The 17,751-nt window shown below is 44.7% G+C and overlaps 1 protein-coding gene across 1 annotated transcript in view; it reads right to left on the bottom strand.

Annotated features, from left to right (window-relative positions):
* The window catches only part of PRPF38B (pre-mRNA processing factor 38B), a 582,581-nt gene that overhangs the window by 340,684 nt on the left and 224,146 nt on the right, over positions 1 to 17,751 (bottom strand). Inside the window, exons 3-4 of the mRNA XM_044086066.1 lie at positions 7,848 to 7,999; positions 7,694 to 7,754 (exon numbers count right to left, since the gene is read on the bottom strand). Coding sequence (XP_043942001.1) covers positions 7,694 to 7,754; positions 7,848 to 7,999 — 213 coding nt within the window. The remainder of the gene's footprint in view (positions 1 to 7,693; positions 7,755 to 7,847; positions 8,000 to 17,751) is intronic.

The raw sequence follows: 17,751 nt of genomic DNA, 5'->3' as shown, positions 1-17,751 counted from the left end.
GACCTGACGTCATGAAAGAGAAGACAGCAACCGATGCAGGACCCAAGACTTTGGAATTCGGGCCGACTGAGAACTCAGGCCGACTGAGGGCAACCTGCCAGCAGATTACCCAAATGTAATGACTGCAACAGTGAAACACGAAGAACATCAGGCCGAAGCAGAAGTCAGGGCCGAAGCAATTAATGCCGATGCACAGAGATGTGGGACTGGTGCAAAAAGTAAGAGTCAACACCTGCTCCCCAGAGTCGACAGCACAGACTCTGCCTTCCCAAGAGAGGTCTCCTAATCTGAAAGGCCGAAGAGCTCAGAGTAATCAGCGATTCCGGAAGTAAGAGCATCTCTGGAATTAATGCAGTCAGCGCTGGAAGGGTTGGGGCTGAACACTGTAAAGACTCAAAGGAGTGCACTGTCCCAGCAAGTATCCTGAAAAGGTTACATCGGGGCTGAGAGGGTCGGCGCTGATGGAAAGCCTCTGATAAGGCTACTTGGTTCCACAGATGCTGTAAGAACTGAAGCAATATTTGTTTCAGAACCTAAGATGCAAATACCAAAAAGGCTATCAGTTCCATAAAAGCTATCGGAACTGAAGCAATATTTGTTTTGGAACCCAAGACCCTCTGGTGCTGAAGATGCAGACTCCAATAAAGGGCATTGATTCCATAGTTGCTGTCGGAACTATAACAATATGCTTAGAAGCTGTCAGTTTAGAGGAACTTAAACTGAAGCTCTGTGCCATCTAGAAGACAGTGTCAAGGAAGAAGGTGTCCCTGAACTGTTTCTGTTCTTTCCATTTTTTGTCAAAAAAAGAAAGGCCGATGAGGCAGACATTTCACTTTCTTCTCTGTCAGCACCAGAGATGGCCTTCGTCAGAGAATACAACTTGTATTGACTAAAAGGGTGAGGGCAGAAATCACATAGAAATAAGTAGAATATATAGCAAAGGAAGGTTATAGATAGAGGGGAAAAAAAAACTGACTTAGCTTGAGAGCTGTGGAAAACGCATCTGTCTCTGGAAGCAGCAAAGAGATCCAAGGTATGCATCTAGGCGACAGGCACTGTGGGTAGAACATAAGTTTGAGAGTTTTTGGTCACCGCGAGCTGTAGTAACTATAGAGTCAGTTACAATATTCAGAACCAAACCACCAGTCATGGATAAATGAGACTGACATCATCAGATCAGATAATTAAGGAAATATATACATTTTTTTTTTTAAATTCTGGTTTCAAGTACTGCCCCATCTTTCTATAGCAACTAATAAATACAACTAAAAGTAGTATAATTCTTGGTGTCAGTCAGTGAAATGGTAAGAGAACATACAAGGTAAACAGTACAGTTTTGTACCTACCATAAATGTAGATGTCCGAACAGGAATGCATCTGCAGTCCTTACAAATGGGTTGTCCTGTCGTCAGGCAGCCCTTCGGTCGGCCGGATTCCAAAGTCTGGGTCTGGCCTCGGCTGGTGTCGCACTTCACCCAACGTCATAGCTGCAGTTCTTCGGGTATAAAGGCATCAGCCGACGCCATTTTCCTCAGTGTTTCTTGCCCCAGATGCCAGTTGCCCTCTTGGATAGATAGCTAAATTTTGGATAAATGCCAATGTTTCCAAATGGTAGAAGGCAAACACAAAAAATAAGCATGTATGTACATATATACAAACAAATACACCATAAGAGATCCCCCCCAGCTAGCTATTAGATGGGCAAATACCCTAGGAATACCACAGAGGGGAAGGAGGGTGGGTAATCCTGACTGCAGATGCATTCCTGTTCGGACATCTACATTTATGGTAGGTACAAAACTGTACTATGTCCTTCAAGGATGCATCTGCAGTCCTTACAAATGGGTAGAATACCATAGCCAAAATAGGGGAGGAGGAAGAAGAAATTATGGTGTAGTTAGGATCCCTTGCAAAACAGCAGTGGCAAACCCTGCTCGGGATCTAGAGTATAAAGGTAAGTTATAATGCTTGGCAAATGTATGCACGGAGGTCCAAGTAGCAGCCTCTATAATGTCCTTGGTAGCCACTCCTCGTAAGAAAGCTGTGGTAGTGGCTGTAGCCCTTGTAGAATGAGGCCTTATGTTCTGTGGAATTTGCTTTCCATGGTAGGAGTAACAGAATCTGATGCAATTTCCTATCCACTTGGAGATTGTCTGTTTTGAAATTGCTTTTCCTTCCTTTCCTGTTGCATATGCTACCAGAAGCTGGTCAGTTTTCTATTGCCCTTGGTTCTGTCCAGGTAGTAGCGCAACTGTCTATGTACATCCAAAGTATGCAGCAGTCTTTCCCCCCTGTTCTGTGGATTGGGGAAGAAGGTAGGTAGGTGGATAGCCTGGTTTAGAGACACTCTGGATACCACCTTAGGCATAAATGTAGGATTTGTTCTCATGGACACTATCTTGATGGAAGATTAGGAAGGGTTGTACTGCCATTAAAGCCTGTAGCTCAGAAACCCTTCTTGCTGAGGTAATTGCCAGCAGAAAAGCAGTTTTCCAGGATAGGTGTTGAAGATCTGCTGTTGCTGCTGGTTCGAAAGGGGGGAGTGTCAATTTTTCTAGCACAAAGTTCAAGTCCCATGCTGGTAATGGTGGTTTCCTAGGAGGTTTTACATTTTTAATTCCTCTCAGAAACTGCCTGAGTGGAGGATGCGAGAAGACAGGGGGATCGAAGCTGTATTCTGCAGAAATAGCTGATGCATGTATCTTGATGGAGGAATAGGACAGGCCTGTATGAAAAAGCTCTGCCAAATACTCCAGGATGTTGGCAATGTCTACCTTTGGCACATCTTTTCCCCTTTCAGCACTCCAAATGAGAAACCTTTTCCATTTTCCTGCATAGTTCCTTCTTGTTGAAGGTCTGCGGGCCTCAAGGGTAATGTCTTTAACCCTTTGGGATAAATCTGGGTTAGTTGCTCTTATGTAATGTTCCAGGCAGTCAGCTGCAGAGTTTTCAGGTTTGGATGCAGGGTGTTGTAGCCGCTCTGAGTTAACAGCAAAGGAATCAGGGGTAGTGTCCACATTTTCCCCAGAGACATGCTCCTCAGTAATGGGTACCAATGTTGTCTTGGCCAGTCTGGAGCTATCAGAATGATCCTTGGACGTTCCTCTTTGATTTTCAATAGCACCTTGTGCATCAAAGGAAGAGGTGGGAATGCATATGCTGTCAGGCCTTTCCAACTGAAGGATAGAGAGTCCACCTTCCAAGCAAGTGGGTGGTACGTCCTTGTGCAGAATTTCTTGAGCTGGTGATTGAGTGGGGATGCGAATAGGTCTATTTGTGGCAGTCCCCATTTCCTTGTGATGACCTTGAAGATGTCCGGGTGTAGCATCCATTCGTGAGCATCCGAGGTAGTTCTGCTTAATAGGTCTGCTAGGATGTTTTCTTTTCCCGGTACAAAAATTGCTTGTAACTGAATGTTGTAGCTCAGAGCCATATTCCATAGGTCCAGTGCCATCCGGCATAGAGGGTATGAATGAGTGCCTCCTGTTTGTTGATGTACCACATGACTGTGGTGTTGTCTGTCCTTATCATCAACTGCCCTTCTTGGAGGAATGGTCTGAAATTCTGGATTGCTAGTTTTACTGCCAACATTTCCTTTTGATTTATGTGCAGGTGCAGCTGATCTGGAGTCCATAAGCCTTGTATGCACTTGTCCAGCATGTGGGCCCCCCAACCGAGGTCTGAGGCGTCCGTTGTGATGGTTTGGCTTGGTTGAATGCTGTGGAAGGGCAAACCTGGGTTTGACTGGCATGCCTGAGCCCACCATAGGAACTCTTGTTTCAGGCATGGGATCAGTGGTATTTCGGTTTCTAGGCTGTGCCTGTGTTGAGACCATAAATTCTTCAGGTACCACTGTAGCTTTGTCATATGCAGTCTGGCATGAGGGACCAGGATTATGCAGGATGCCATGAAGCCCAAGGCCTGCAGTACTTTCCTTGCTGTTAGTTTGTTCTGCTTTGTTAATGCCAAGAAGTAGAGAGGAAGTTGTTCTTGTTTTTCTGCAGTTAGGAATGCCATCTGTTTTACTGTGTCCAATTCTGCACCTAAGAAGGTTATTCTTTGGGATGGTATCAGTCTTGATTTTTTTATATTGACTGTATATCCCAGGGCTTGCAGTAAGCAAATGACTCTTTGTAAGTCCTCTGTTAGCTTGTCTTTGTTGTCCGCTTGTATCAGGCAGTCGTCCAGGTATGGATATATTTGGATTCCCTGAAGCCTGCAGTGAGCGATTACTGATGCCAGGCATTTCGTGCACTCTGGGCGCAGTAGATAAGCCAAAGGGCAATGCTGAGAACTGATAATGCTCTGATACTGCAAGAAATCTGAGGTATCTTCTGCAATTTGGTCGTATGGGGACGTGCAGATATGCCTCCTTGAGATCTAGAGTCACCAGCCAATACTCCTTGCCCAGCATGGGAAGAAGTTGCTGTAGGGTCAGCATTTTGAATTTTGGAACAATGATGAATGTGTTTAAAGCGGACAGGTCGACAATAGGCCTCCAATTTTTCTCTTTTCTTGGTACCAGGAATAGTCTGGAGTAAAATCCCTTTCCTTGTTCCATAGATGGTACCCTTTCCACAGCTCTCATCTTTGCTAATTGAGCTATTTGTTTTAGAGCTTCTGTCTTTTGATTTGGTGGTAGGTTTGGCATTCCTCGTTTTCCTGGTAAAGTATGGAAATGAAACCTGTAGCCTTGGTCTATAGTTTGCAAAATCCACTTGTCTCTTGTGATGTAGTGCCAGTTTTTTGAAAATAAGGCTAACTTTCCGCCTAAGGGTGCTGCTATTTGTTTCCTGGTAGGCGGTGCCAGAGCCAAGTCACTGTGATTGTCCTGTTGCAGTGGTAGTAGTTGTGTCTGTGCCTCGCTGGTTGTTACCTTGCCACTGGCGTCCCCTGTAGGCACCTCCTCTGGATTGATTTCTGCCTCTTGAACGCCTATTCCTGCCTCTCTGTGTTTTAGAGGAGTCTGGAAAGGACCAATTTTTGGAAGGCCAGTTCCTGCTAAACCTTGGAGGCTGAACCTGTAAGAAATCATTCACTGTTTGTACAGATTTTGCCTTCTCTTCTATTTTCTTCAGTACCTGCTGAGCAGGAGAACCAAATAAACTGACCTTATCCATAGGAGCATCTAATAGTTTTGCTTTAACATGATCCGGCAAGACCTGTTCTTTCAACCATGCATGCCTTCTTATAACTGTGCCAGTCATGGCTGATCTAAAGGAAGCCTCCAGTGCATCATAGCCACATTTTAAAGAATGGTTACTAACCTGCTGAATGTTATGCACCATTTCTAGAACATATTTCTTATCTAAAGAATCATCAGAGGACAGTTTCTTAGTTAACTGATCAAGCATAAACTCCTGGTATTGGATCATATGAAACTGACAGTTCAATGCCCTAGCTGAGAGAGTAGCAGAGGTGTATACTTTTTTACCCCATCTCTCTAAGGACCTGGATTCCCTTTCAGAGGGGAGAGGGTTTTTAACTGAGGTCGAAGCTTCTGCCTTAGGCCCCTGGGAGATAGTCTCGGGATCGGCAAAAGGAGCCTTGTATAAATGGTGATGTGTGTCCGGGACCCTGTAGAACCTATCGGGCTTAGCAGGGGCTGGAGGCAAAGTATCAGGAGCAGTGCAAGCATCATTAAATGCATCATCTACAACAGGAAGAACTGGAGGTATAGCTAAAGGCCTATGTTGTGGTAAATGCAAAAAAGTCCTAAGCCTTTTCCTTGAATCTGAGAAATCTTGTCCCTGCCATTGGAATTGCTCTCTCATGGCATGTAAGGTTTCCCCAAAGGAAAATTCCTCTGGTGGAGAGGCAGAAGGAATCGATTCCTCAGCATCGAGTCTTCATAAGGAGAAAAAGGAGCCTCTGGATGGTCTGTATTGTCTGTATCATCAGAAGAATCATCTGAGGACACTGGCTCAGGGGCTCTGCTCTAGGTCTCTTTTCTGGAGGAGGTTGAGAGGCCCTGTCTGGATGAGGTTGGGATCCCCTTATTAAAGAGATGAGATCCTCTGCCAGAGTGAGCATTTGGGAACTGGAACTGGGCCTGTGAGAGGGGGGCTTAACAGGCACAGACTTAGAAGTTTTGGCTGCTTTAGCCCTGGCAAAGGCCTTTATGGACATGGCTGCAGGCCTAGCAGCACCACGTGCAGGGGTTGAAACATCCAAAGGGATGGTGTCCGATAATTCTTGTGAAACCACAGTAGCAGGTTGAATTTCAGAGGCCGATTCAACCAGGTTAGAAGGGGCCTCGGTAGTAGTCATGGATTCGGCTGAAGATAGAACCGTTTGCTCGGTTTCGGCCGAAACCGAGACACTCGCGGTTTGCTTAACCGCGGTTTCGGCCGAAACCGCGGACTGCGAGGGTCAGTCCTTTTCTTTGCGTTTCTTAACTTGTGAAGTCGGAGGATCCGACGGCATTATGTACGCAAAATCTGAGCTGAAAAACTGTTCAGCAAACTCCGACCGACGTCTAAGCGTCCGTCGGTTGAAAGAAGCACAGGCTAAACAAGCTGCTACGTCGTGGTCTGGGCCTAAACAAGGTAAGCAGTAAGAGTGGAAATCTTTATGAGGTATTTGTTTCCCACAAGTTAAACAGTTATTCACTTTTTCTGACATCGGCTGAGGCAAGAAAGAGTCCCCAACGGGGTACTTAGCTTTTTAGAAGTCTTCGAAGTAGTATTCGGTAGTAGTAATCTCTGGATCTGACCGACCGGCACTTGCGAACAGCTTCTGCTTGGCGCCACGGCAAGAAAGACTGAGGAAAATGGCGTCGGCTGATGCCTTTATACCCGAAGAACTGCAGCTATGACGTCGGGTGAGGTGCGACACCAGCCGAGGCCAGACCCAGACTTTGGAATCCGGCCGACCGAAGGGCTGCCTGACGACAGGACAACCCATTTGTAAGAACTGCAGATGCATCCTTGAAGGACATCAGCAGTTTGGTTTCAAAACATATACATGCCATGTGCACCATACCCTAATAAAATCAGACGAGAAAGAGATGCAACCCATGTAATTTCAAGCTCAATGCACAACATTCATCTGAAGTTACTATCCTGAAAGACACACTGAAGAAAATAGATGCAGAGTGGATAAACTGCAAATCCACCCACCCAAAGTTACTTGTTCCTTTAATGAAGAGCCCACTCCAAAATTTCAGCAGTGCATTCAAGTTTTTTTAATCTGATTAAAACCTACTAGACAAAAATGCCAACTTTCTGGGATGATAAGTGCACACCTGGTTAAAGGACTTGCTCAGTCACATGAGCAAGACTGAAGAATCAAACCAAAGATTAAAGGATGAAAACTGTTAGCAACTCATTTAATTCCTGGAGCCAAAATGTCACACAGATCATCAATAAAGATGAAAGGGAACAGAAAAATTAAAATCAGTCGACTGCATTTTCTCTCAGATGTATTCATGTAATAAGTCTACGGATTACGCAAAGCTAAAGAAAACATTGAAAAGGTTTCTGCACAACAAAAACAGGTAAATGTCGAAAGCATTACATCTACACATAGAAATAAGAACTGTATCTTCAAACTAAGGTCAACATTTTTTATCAAGATTGACAAGTACATCAAAATGAATGCTACTAGATGCAAACTATCTCGATACATCAATTCTAAAAATAAGCATGCAACATAAAATAAAACAAAAAATATATTACCCTTGTAGACATACCTCCTCATCATCAAGGTAGGGTTCAAACCAGTCCCATAAGTCTGTAGGAGGCTGTGTGTACCTTTGATTTAAAATGCACGCAAACATAAATACCTAGATTTCATGGCTTTTAGAAATGCAACAGTGATTGAAAACTACCAAAAATGTTACATACCTAATATACATGAATCCAAGAGCTCGTATATATGGAGAATCTGTGTGTGTTATAAGTCCCATCACTTGCTTTCTAGTCAGTTTTAAAGTGAACAATTTATACAGAAGGCAAAAAGCTGTAGATACAATGCCGCCAGTTCCAACACCACGCACCTAAATAAATGAACACGCATATTACTTTCATTTACTAAGCAAATACAAACATCTGCAGACTGAAGATAACTAAGAGAATAATTAAAACAAAACACCTCACTGTATCACATGCATCATGCCAAGGAACGCGACATATGGCCAAATACAGTGTTTCACATACCTTATCTCTATCTATATGCTCAACAAACAAGTTAATGCTATGCTAGCTGCTTTTGTGAGCCATTTTAATTGTGTTGCGTGGATAATTCTGACTTCTTATTGCATTAAACTTATGTGAGTATACTTTTCTTACATTTTGAAACGGCCATCTTACAGTCAGCACCTGGCTACTTGCCTTCTGATGCAGCCCTTAAAATCTTGGGGTACTGCATTTTCAAACAGTCTGTCTGTTGAATGGACCTTCATTACCATTAGGGAAAAAAATGGTAGTCTAGCCACCTGTTCTTTTAGTCCCTGTGAAGGTAAAACTAGAATAGATGCTGTATATCCAAAGTAATGAGTTTATGTGCCTGTTTTGAGCACCCAGAAATAATGGGTCTGGTAGCTCCTGTTAGAGAGTGACAGATACGCAACTTAAGGACACTCACTTACCAAACTTTTAGCAGCAGTACACCAAAAGATACCAAAAAAAAAAACAGCACAAGTAAAGTGGAAAGAGAGGACTACTACTCAAGAAAGCATTTATTTTATGGCTGGAAAAGACTGCAGCAGTGTAAGGACACTTACTATAAAAAAAAGTAAATGTTCGAATGATCACTGGTACTGTAGAATAAGCTACATGGGTTATATCCTGCATAAGAAATAACACCTGTCTAGCTTCCAAAGCTTCAGGGTACCTTCCACATGCCCAAACCATTAGTCAGCTCAAGCTGAGTTAACTAATACAGGTATGGGCGCAAAGCCCATTGGAGCTTTCCTGCCTCCAAAAACAGTGTCCCTCTGAGGGCTTTCAAAGATCAGTGGTCAGCTAACGTTGTCCCATTGCTGGGCAAACAAGTTAGTTTCTGGGAAAACCTTCCACAATTTTTTTAACTTGAGAAAATGTGTTTTTTTTTCTCTCCTAAAGTACTTTTAAGCTACAAAAAAGTGTTTTTGTTGACTCTAAGACTTAAATGGGAGCACACCCATTTTTTAAATTTTGTGGTTAAAAGTTGTTTAAAACAACTTTTTATGTGGAGAAACTATTTTACTTTTTGAAACTGCTGAAGTGTTTAAACTACTAATACTTTTTTTTCTTTCTGGGAAATGTTACTTTTTGCTACGTAACTCCTTTACTGCTACTAAGCTTTCCCAGGAAACTATCACATTTTTGGCCTGGCCATGGAACAAAGTACCAGTCCCTCATTCAGACCTTAACCCAGTCACAAAAAGAAAGAGAGATTATTAAGCAGCCTTTTCCACCACAGCAAGCTGGTAATTTGCCTCAGCCACAGGTGGGCAATTCTGCTGTAGCCGAAACTGGTTCCTCATACCATTCCCCTTTCTTCGGATCACTGTGGTGTAGTCCATAGAGTTACCATGGATGGGGGGGGGTTGCTGGCAATGCAGAGTATGTTTTTTCCACAAATTCCTATTAAGAGACATAAAACAAAATAAGAAGTTATGTACCTACCACAACGTTCCATGTTAGTTGTCTTCTTCTCGCCTTCTTTCTTGCTGGATGGGTTCGGAGCCGATCCTCAGCTCCGACTCGGCCAATACTAAAGCTCGAGAGCTAATTCCACCGGTTCAAGGCTCCCCTATATCCCACAATGCTAGGCGGTAACTACTCAGATCTCGTTTGATAGCTATACCAAGCAACACTAGTCTCCATAGAATGGAGTAGGGAAACCCACCTCAAAATAACCTGCGTGAAAGGTATTGCAGACCTAAGAAAGGAGACAAAGTGGTGGAAGAACGTGTGGGAATGACAACTTCCAGAGGAAGAACACAAACTGAATTCCTGTCGGTCTGTCCAGGCTTGGGGGAAGGAGGGTGGGACGCAAGAAAGAAGGCGAGAAGAAGACAACTAACATGGAACGTTATGGTAGGTACATAACTTCTTAATGTTAAGTTGTCCATCTCGCCTTCATTCTTGCTGGATGGGACCGCGTCCCTAGCACCTTATCCCGGGTGGCCTATCGGAACAGACTCTTGAGAACAGTGGAACCAAAATTGGCACGGCTTCTGGAAACCATGTCCAATTTGTAATGTGAAATGAATGTATGAGAAGCCCAGGTGGCTGCTGCACAAATGGAATCTATTGGCAGTCTATCCTGAAAAGCTATGGATGTAGCCAATGCCCTAGTTGAATGAGCTCTAGGTCTTGAGGGTAGTTTTTGATGTCTTATCTCATAGATGAAGGTAATTGTAGAGGTGAGCCATCTAGAGAGGGATACTTTAGTAACAGGAAGGCCCAATTTTCCTTCCGCATATGACAGAAACAATTGATGAGATTTCCTGAATTGTTTAGTCCTATCTAAGTAATATCTAAGTTGGCGATGAACATCCAAAAAATGTAGCTATTGTTCCGACCTGTTTGAATAGTTAGGGAAAAAAACGGGGAGATCAATAATTTGGTTTAGGTTTACTTGAGAGGAAACTTTGGGCAAAAAGGATGGATTAGTACGGAGGGATACCCTATCTTTGTGAAACACTAAGTAAGGAGGACGACTGCACAGAGCATGGAGTTCAGATACCCTTCTCGCTGAAGTTATAGCTACTAGAAAAAGTGTCTTCCAAGAAAGCAACTTCAGAGAAAGTACAGTTTTGTACCTACCATAAATGTAGTAGATGTCCGATAGGTATGCAACTGCAGTCCTGACATATGAGTTGTCCTGCCTCAGGCAGCCCTTCGGTCGGCTGGATTCCAACGTCTGGGTCCGGCGTCGGCTGATGTCGCCCTTTCCCTAACGTCAGAGCGCCTGGGGTATAAAAGCGTCAGCCGACGCCATCTTCTTCAGTGTTTCTTGCCCCAGATGCCAGGTGCCCTCTAAGGAAGGCTAAATTTTGAAAATAGAGAAAAATTCCAGACAAGTACAACAACATAAACACAAATACACCATAAAAGATTACCCCAGGTAGCTAAAATGAGGGGTAGAAACCCAAAAGAATACCACAGAGGGGTAGGTGGGCGGGAAAACCTGACTGCAGTTGCATACCTATCGGACATCTACATTTATGGTAGGTACAAAACTGTACTATGTCCTTCAAGGATGCAACTGCAGTCCTGACATATGGGTTGAATATCATAGCCAACCTGGGGGTGGCAGGCACTAAGACAAAGATGGTGTAGCTAAAATGCCCTGCAGGACTGCAGAAGCAAACCCTGCTCTGGATCTGGAATATAAAGGCAGGTTGTAATGTTTGGAAAATGTATACACGGAGCTCCATGTAGCAGCTTCTAAAATGTCCTTTGTTGCCACTCCTCTTAAGGCTGTGGAGGTGGCTGTAGCTCTGGTGGAATGTGGCCTGATGTCAGCTGGCACAGTTTTTCCATGAAAAAAGAGTAGCAGAATCGAATGCAATTTCCAATCCATTTAGAAATTGTCTGTTTGGAAATTGCTTTTCCCTGCAATCCAGCAGCGCAAGCTACAAAAAGCTGTTCAGATTTTCTGAAAGACTTTGTTCTGTCCAAGTAGTAGCGTAACTGTCTGTGTACGTCCAAGGTGTGCAGAAGTCTCTCTCCTTTATTTTGAGGATTGGGAAAGAAGGTAGGCAGGTGAATAGCTTGATTCAGGGACACCCTGGATACCACCTTTGGCATGAATGACAGATTGGTTCTCAAAGAAACTCTGTCCTGATGAAAAATGAGAAATGGTTGTATTGCCATAAGGGCCTGTAGCTCAGAGACTCTTCTTGCTGAGGTTACTGCCAGAAGGAAAGCTGTCTTCCAAGACAGAAATTTCAACTTTGAAGATGCTGCTGGTTCAAAGGGAGGAAGAGTTCATTTTTCCAGCATGAAGTTGAGGTCCCATGCAGGCACTGGTGGTTTCATTGGAGGGTTGATGTTCTTTATACCTCTTAGAAACTGTCTTAGCAATGGATGAGAAAATACAGGCGGATCAGTGTTATATTTGGCAGATATTGCTGAAGCATGTATTTTTATGGAAGAATATGAAAGGCCATTGTGGAGCATTTCAGCCAAATATTCTAGGATCTGTGGAATGCTCAACACTGATGGGTCTTGACCCTTTTTGCTGTTCCAGATAAGAAATCTCTTCCATTTTGCTGAGTATGTTTTTCTAGTGGAAGGTCTGCGCGCCTCCAGGATGATATCTTTTACCCTTTTGGAAAGAGTATCCTGAGGAATAGTCATGGAATCTTCCAAGCTGTCAGCTTCAATGTTTTCAAGCTGGGGTGTAGTGTCCTGTAATTGTGCTGTGTCAGAAGTGGCCCTTGAGGAAGGAGCCACGGATTGGTGTGTGTCAAGCTCCGTAGCAGTGGGTACCAGTGTTGTCTTGGCCAGTCTGGAGCTATCAGAATGACTTTCGGTTGCTCTGTCTTGATCTTTAGCAACACCTTGGTCATCAAAGAAAGAAGTGGGAAGGCATATAGTGCTAGAGAGTTCCAACTGAAGGAGAGAGCATCCACCTTCCATGCTTGAGGATGGTATGTCCTTGTGCAAAACTTTTTCAGATGGTGATTGAGGTGGGAGGCAAAAAGATCTATGTCCGGCCTTCCCCATGCTTGAGTTATTTGTAAGAAAATGTCTGGATGCAACATCCTTCGTGTGGATCCATGATGTTTCTGCTTAGGCTGTCCGCCAGAACATTGTCCTTCCCTGGTACAAACTGGGATTGTAGCTCTATTTTCAATTGTAGGGAAATATCCCAAAGATGCATTGCCAGTCTGCAAAGAGGGTAGGAATGGGTACCTCCTTGCTTGTTTATGTACCACATAACTGTGGTATTGTCTGTCTTTATTAGTAGATGGCCCTGATGCATGAACTTTTCGAAGGCCTTGATTGCATGCATCACTGCCAGTATTTCTTTTTGGTTGATGTGCAGGTGCTTTTCTTTTTGTATCCATTGTCCTTGAATGCATCTGCCCTCCATGTGCGCCCCCATCCATGGTCTGAGGCGTCTGTTGTTATGGTTTGACTTGTATGAGGCTTGCTGAAAGGCAGACCTTATCTGGCTTGCTTGAGCCCACCACAGGAATTCCTTTTGAAGGCATGGAATGAGTGGGATCAATGCTTCCAGGCTGTGGCTGTGTTGAGACCATAGACTTTTTAGATACCACTGTAGTTTCCTCATATGCAGCCTTGCGTGTGGAATCAGAAGAATGCAAGATGCCATGAAACCCAGGGCCTGCAGGATTTTCCTTGCAGTCATCTGGGTGTGTGTTGCTAATTTTCTGAAGTAGTCTGGTAATTGTTTTTGTTTTTTCTTTTGTCAGAAACGCCATCTGGGTGTTTGTGTCCAGTGTGGCACCCAGGAAAGGTATTTGTTGGGATGGTACGAGACTTGATTTCTGAATATTGACTGTGTATCCCAAGGCCTGCAGTAGGTGAATGACATAGTCCAAGTTTTTTAACAAGGCTTGTTGGCTGTCCGCTTGTATAAGGCAGTCGTCCAGGTAAGGGTATATTTGTATCCCCTGGAGTCTGCAATGTGCAATTACTGATGCCAAGCATTTAGTGAACACTCTGGGCGCAGTAGATAAGCCAAAGGGCAATGCTGGGAATTGATAATGCTCTGAGCCTGAAAGAAATATGAGGTATCTTCTGCAACTTTGTCTGATTGGGACATGCAGGTATGCCTCCTTGAGGTCCAGAGTTACCAGCCAAGACCCCTTGCCCAGCATGGGAAGGAGTTGCTGTAAAGTCAGCATTTTGAATTTTGGCACAATAATGTAAGTATTCAGTGCGGACAAGTCCAGAATGGGTCTCCATTGGTTTTCTTTTCTTGGAACAAGGAACAATCTTGAATAAAATCCTTGGCCTTGTTCTGCAGAAGGAACCTTCTCTATTGCTTTTATTTGAAGTAGGTTTGTTATTTGTTAGTGCCTCTGCCCTTTGATTTGGTGGCAGACTTGGCCTTCCATGTCTTGTTGGTAATGTATGAAAATGGAATCTGTATCCTTTGTCTATTATGTCCAGTATCCATTTGTCCTTTGTAATATTGTGCCAATTTTGTGAGACTAAAGATAATTTTCCACCGAAAGGTGCTTCTAATTGAGCCCTGGATTTGTGCCCAAAGGTGCTTCTAATTGAGCCCTGGATGGCGGGGTCAAAGTCAAGTCATTGAGATTGTCCCTGTGGAGCAGTGGAAGGTCCTGCCCCACCTCTCTGGTTTGGAGGCTGCCATTGGCGTCCTCCGTAGGAGCCTCGAGTTTGCCCTCTACCTCTGCCACGTCTGTTTTTGCCTCTTTGAAATTTGTCTGTGTCTGGAAAGGCCCAATGCTTAGAAGGCCAATTCCTGCTGAATCTTGGAGGCTGTACCTGGAGGAAATCTGTTTGCACTGATTTTGCCTTTTCCTCTATTTTCTTTAAAACCTCTTGTGCAGTAGCACCAAATAGCTTATGTTTCTCTAGTGGTGCGTCCAAAAGCTTAATTTTCACATGGTCTGGCAATGTTTGTTCCTTTAACCAAGCATGTCTGCGTATGACCGCACCTGTCATTGCTGCTCTACATGAAGCTTCCAATGCATCATATCCACACGGAAGGAAATGGCTGCTAACCTGCTGAGTATTATGAACCAATTCCTGTAACCCTTTTCTATCTAATGGTTCAGGGGAAGCCAATTTCTTTTGCAAGTCATCCAACATGTATTCCTGATACTGAATCATATGAAATTGACAATTTAATGCTCGCACAGAAAGGGTGGAAGATGTATATACTTTCTTGCCCCACCTTTCTAGAGCCCTAGAATCTCTTTCCGAAGGAAGTGGATTCTTAACAGTAGTGGAGGAAACCCCTTTAGGCCCCTGAGAAATAGTTTCAGGATCAGCAGTATGGCCCTTATACAGAAATTGATGCGTGTCTGGGACCCTGTAGTACCTGTCTGGCATGACAGGAGCAGGGGGGAGGGAGTCAGGGGAAACACTAGATTCTAAGTATACATCATCTAAAACATTTAAAACTGGAGGAATAGCTAAGGGTCTATGCTGAGATAGCTTTAAAAATTCCCTTAACCTTTTCCTAGAATCTGAGTATTCTTGGACTTGCCATTTGAAGTGTTCCCTCATGGAATGAAGCGTTTCCCCAAAGGAAAACTCCTCAGGAGGAGAAGCAGAGGGAATGGATTCCTCCGCATCAGAATCCTCGTAGGCCGGGAAGGCCTCCCCCTGGTAGTCTGAATGTGCAGAATCACCTGAGGCCTCATCGGAGGACTGGGGATCTACCTGCTCAACCCTAGGCCTCTTGACAAAAGGTGGCTGAGAGCCTCTATCTGGATGTGGCTGAGAACCCCTAATTAAAGAAATAAGGTCCTCAGCTAAACTTAAAATTTGAGAACCAGAAGTGGATCCCAGAGAAACAGATCTTGGAGGGAGAGACTTAGCCTGCTTGGCAGCCTTAGCAAGTGTGTAGGCCTTAATGGACATAGACACTGGAGGCCTAGCAGCCCCACGTGCTGGAGTAGTCTTATCCACTGAAATGGTGTCAGAAATATCCTGGGCTATGGTCTCAGAGGGGAGAACAGAAACCGGCACCGAGCTGGCCTCCGGTACCGAAGTAACCGGTGGGGCGGTGTCGTCGGTCTGTAGCGGTTGTGAAACCAGCTCAGAGGAGACAGACACTCGCGGTAGGCCTAAGCGTGGTGTCGGTCGAGACCGCGGGTGTCTGTCCTTATCCTTCCGTTTTTTAGGTAAATGTGCTGTCGGAAGCTCCGACGGCATGATACAACAGAAATCTTCCCCAAAATAATCCTGTGCAAACTCTGACCGACGCCTAAGAGTGCGTTTATTGAAAGAAGCACAAGCTGTACAGGCCGAGACGTTGTGTTCTGGGCCTAGGCAGGGTAAGCAGTAAGAGTGGAAATCCTTATGAGGTATTTGTTTCCCACAAGTTAAACAATTATTAACTTTTACAGTTTTATCTGACATCGGCTGAGGCAAGAAAAGGTCCCCAACGGGGTACTTAGCTTTTTTGAAGACTTCAGTAGCTGAAAACACAGGAGCTGGCCGACCGGCACTTGCGAACTGCTTCTGCTTCGGGCGCCGCGCGGCAAGAAAGACTGAAGATGGCGTCGGCTGATGCTTTTATAACCCAGGCGCTCTGACGTCGGGGAAAGAGCGACATCAGCCGACGCCGGACCCAGACTTTGGAATCCGGCCGACCGAAGGGCTGCCTGAGGCAGGACAACCCATATGTCAGGACTGCAGTTGCATCCTTGAAGGACATCATGAAGCTGCCGGTTCGAAGGGGGGGAAGGATTAAGGATGCCAGAACCACGTTCAAATCCCATTGAGGCGGGGGATCTTTGGAGGTTTGAGAAGAAATACGCCCCTTAAAAAGGCTTTACAGAGTTTGTGAGCCATGATGCTAGACTCCGAGACACCAACATGAAAATTAGATATGGCAGCCAATTGAACTCTAATGGTAGATGCAGATGATCCTAAATGAAAGAGTTCTGCTAGAAAATCTAGAATAGACTGGATAGGTGCTGTAAAGGGATCTATGTTTTTTGACGTTGCCCAAAAGGAGAAGCGTTTCCATTTGCTACTATAAATCTTCCGGGTAGAAGATTTATGAGAGGCTATCAAGATATATCTCGGACCGAGCGAGATATTGAGGGAAACCTGGCTAAGGTTGGAATCAGAGAAACCACGCTGTGAGGTTTAGAGAAAGCAGAGATTGATGCAGCTGACCCGATTGGTGGGTTATCAGATCTGGCACTGGGTCCAGATGCCAAGGCTGCTCCAAAAGGTAACTATGAAGAAACGAAAACCATATCTGTCGTGGCCAGTAAGGGGCAATGAGGATCATTGTCACTCTCAAGGCGATGGCTTTCTGAATTAGTTGAGATATCAGTGGATAGGGTGGAAAGGCATACAGAAGTCCCCGGGGCCAATCGTGAACTAGAGCGTCTCTGGTGGGATGGCCTGGTAATGGGAAGAGAGTGAAAAAGTCGTGACACTTGCTGTTTTGGGGAGTAGCAAAAAGATCGCAGCAAGGCTGGCCCCATCTTAGGAATACTTCTACAACTGATTTCTTTAGAGACCACTCGTGGGGCATGAGAATTGTCCTGCTCAATTTGTCTGCAATAACGTTGGATTTCCCGGGAATGTGCGTTGCTATCAGAAAACGCTGAGAAGAGATCGTCCATTGCCAAAGTCTGAGTGCCTCTCGACATAAAGGGTATTATCTGGTTCCGCCTTGTTTGCTGATGTACCACACTATGGACATGTTGTCCGTTTGAATTGCAATAGTCCCAGTGGGAAGAGAGTCGTGAAGGGCTTGCAACGCTAAAAGCACTGCTCTCATCTCTAAGACATTTATGTGCAAGTGGCACTCGAAAGGTTGCCACGTGCCTTGGACTGTCCTGCCCTGATAATGCCCCCCCACCCGATCAGGGAGGCATCTGTTGTCAACGTGGCGGCTGGGGGTGAAGGGTCTTCCTCGGAGAAGTTGAGGTGATGTGATCCACCAAGACAGTTGATTCTTGCATGATTGAGTTATCAAAATGGTATGGGACATCGGGAGCTGTTGAAAGGACCATTGAGTAAACAGCATCCATTGGAGGATCCTCATGTGAAAGCGAGCTAAGGGGAGAAGGGGAATATCTGCTGCCATGAGTCCTAACACCTTCAAAACTAATCTGGCTTT

This window comes from Protopterus annectens, chromosome 10.part0, assembly GCF_019279795.1.
Source record: "Protopterus annectens isolate FY-2018-M chromosome 10.part0, PAN1.0, whole genome shotgun sequence".
Lineage (NCBI taxonomy): Eukaryota > Metazoa > Chordata > Ceratodontiformes > Protopteridae > Protopterus > Protopterus annectens.
The sequence above is the reverse complement of the archived record's forward strand: the minus strand, read 5'-3'. Positions and strand labels throughout refer to the sequence as shown.